This window comes from Solanum stenotomum, chromosome 1, assembly GCF_019186545.1.
Source record: "Solanum stenotomum isolate F172 chromosome 1, ASM1918654v1, whole genome shotgun sequence".
Lineage (NCBI taxonomy): Eukaryota > Viridiplantae > Streptophyta > Magnoliopsida > Solanales > Solanaceae > Solanum > Solanum stenotomum.
Window position 1 is genome coordinate 95,338,153 of NC_064282.1, and position 3,015 is coordinate 95,341,167.

Genomic DNA, 3,015 nt, shown 5'->3' on the forward strand with positions numbered 1-3,015 from the left:
ATTTAAGTGTGTTTTAGACCATTATCTCAAACAGAATGGTCGATGTGTCTGTCAATTTGTTAGTATTATCTTGGAAAATTCTCTAGATTGATGACTCGGTGGAAACAACTCTGCTCGACACTTTCCTGGAAACGTTGGTTGGTAGAGATTTTCCAAGGTATTAGTAGTAATAACTTGAGAGTCGAGGGTCTTATAGAAATAGTCTCTCATCATCACGAGGTCTTAAACGCTTGTTTTGTCCTTTTTAGGCCATGGGAATTGACTTCCAAGAGGAAATACTTATGGACATCCTCAGTAGGTTACCTATGTTACCTCTTGTCCGATTCAAATGTGTTTCAAAATTTTGGAAGACATTAATCTTCGATCCTTATTTTAACATGAAGCATCAAAGACATCACAAGAATGACTTAAATTACCAAAAACTTCTTGTTACGGTACATATGGTTACCTTCTTTTCTTCATCTTCCTTATCGACTGTTCAACTTGTTGAGGATGTACAAAAACTCGATTGCCCTACAAACTGTATACCAGATCACTATTGCAACATTTACGGTTCTTGTAATGGGTTGGTTCTTGTTGACATTTATAATCGATATGATAAACAACTTTTGTTGTGGAACCTTTCCACGAGAGAATCAACAGTACTTCCTCATCCAGATTTTATATCAGGGAGTACTACTTTGGGATATGATCCAACTAGTGATAACTATAAGATCCCTAAACTAGGCTCATATGATCTCGAACAACCATTTTCCTATGAAATTCTCACGTTAAAAAGTGGTTCCTGGAGAAAAATTTGTAACTATCCAAGTAGAATTTGTCCTAACAAGGGATATACGTTGGAGATTGAGCCTAAATTTGATGAGGATCACAAAATGGAACCTTTGTTATTTCTAAATGGAGCATTTCATTGGGTTGGTTTTTCGGGAAATTATTGTGTTGTTTCGTTTAGTTCTTCTTCAGATAATACGGTGTTTGAAGAAATATCGTTGCCAGAGCCATCAACGTACATAATTAGGGATGAAGTCTAATTATGGCGTATAAGTATTTAGAGGAATGCTTTGCTTTTATTGTACTCATTATCGATGGAGGAGTATGGAAGGTACTCATTATACAGAAAGCTTGATTTCTTTAAAATCACTTATTTTAATTTTGCGTTTGATCAATTATGTGTGATCAACAATAAACAATTATGTCATCGATCAATGTCCCTTTTTATCATCACTTTTTTCAAGTTATGGTTAATTTAATATTTTTGTATAAAAATATAGACACATTATCTTAATTAATAAATACAAACGCATTCATTGATCAAATGAAGGTAATAATTTTTCATAACTGCCATCTTTCACATTTCAATATTTAATTGATTGTTCTTTGAGTTGCTACTGTTACAATAACGCATATGCATATAGGTTGTAGTTTCCACTTTAATTATATAAGTAAGACACCAAAGTATCGAGTCATTTGGTTATTTCCCCTTTTCTTCACAACACTCTATTCTTTTTGTTTGTTTTATTTTGCTCAACTCCACCAAAAAAAGTCTAGGTAAATCTATTTTTTCCCTTTTGAAAAGCTTATTTTCTGTCTATTATATTGCTACCATTTAAGTGTTTATTTATCTATGCGCTAGATTGAGATGTTTTATTATACTGTATCTAATTGATTTATGTCTATTTTATAGTTAACAAGTTATTCCATATAGTTGTAGTTGTACCAGACAAGTGTTTATTTCCCATTACTTCTTATAAGTTATAAGTATTCATGAAACGGTTGTGTATGCATAATTTGTTTATGCAACACTCTCCACCACGGTTAGATTACTTTAATTTTTAATCATTTCTAATTTTAAAAGTTTGCATTGAACGTCTTATTGATGTTAAAATTGAGACATGATTATTGTATTATATTCCATAATATAACTATATTTGCACAATATAAATTCTTGTAATAGAGTTCATTGGATTATATTTTATTAAAGTTATTTTTTTAGTAAATTATAAATGTATACCTCACACTATAATTTCATTATATAATATAATTTTAATTTTTAAATTGTTAACAATATTACGTAACAATGAATATGGCTACACGTGCAAAGCACGTGCCCAAAAACTATTATTATTCATATATAATTGAAGAACAACAAGCAACTCCATAAGACATAAAAACAATCAAATCTAGCTAGGATTGAACATAGGAAATATTATTTTACCATAAATTCAAGGAAAAAAAAGCGGGAACAAACATTGCTAAATAAAAAAGAACCTGTAGGGGAAGCGAAAAGAAACTTAAAATGAACTGCAGATCCAAGTTGGCATCTCCAGCATAAACATCGATACTTACTAGATTGAACTGAACTGCGGAGTGGGAAGGCTCAAAGTTAAAAATTGAATTATGATTTTACACCAACTATAAATCAAAATGTTATAAAGCATTTAACTATTCAAATATTAAATTGTATCATTTAATTAAATGTTAATAACTTTTGGACTTCTTTTGATTAATTCCTAATTAAATATCTATATCTTTAAAATGATAATAATAGTGTAATAATAATAGCTTAAATTAGTAAATTCAAAATTTTGTACATAAATTACTCAACTTTTCATAACTTTTTTCGTAACTCCTCTCATAAAGAATATGATTTATGTGAATAAAATATTATCCTTTATGATAAATAAGGAAATTTAATAATTTAAAAGTGTGCAAGTTTGCAAAATGGAAAGACATAATTTCCTATTGTTTATTTTTTTTTCTTTATTTGCTTTAATATTCATATCTAATTACATATTCAATTGTTACACTCTTAATATCCATAACTTTCTTCTTTTCATATTCATAACATCCAAATATTTAATTTAAAACTTTAAGATATCTTTTGGTATTCCTTCATTTTTATCTATATAAGTTCATCTTTTTTGTTTCATGAAACTCCTACCCAATGTTATCATTTTAATTCTATAGTTAAAGTAAATGGAGAAGACTCTTGAATTTTATTTGGATATAAGGTAA

At 28.9% G+C, this 3,015-nt stretch overlaps 1 protein-coding gene across 1 annotated transcript; it reads left to right on the forward strand.

Annotated features, from left to right (window-relative positions):
- Nucleotides 1-440: 440 nt before the first annotated feature.
- Nucleotides 441-1,031, forward strand: LOC125859705 (F-box protein CPR1-like). Its single transcript, XM_049539508.1, has one exon. The coding sequence runs from the start codon at nucleotides 441-443 to the stop codon at nucleotides 1,029-1,031; it is 591 nt and encodes a 196-aa protein (XP_049395465.1).
- Nucleotides 1,032-3,015: the final 1,984 nt, after the last annotated feature.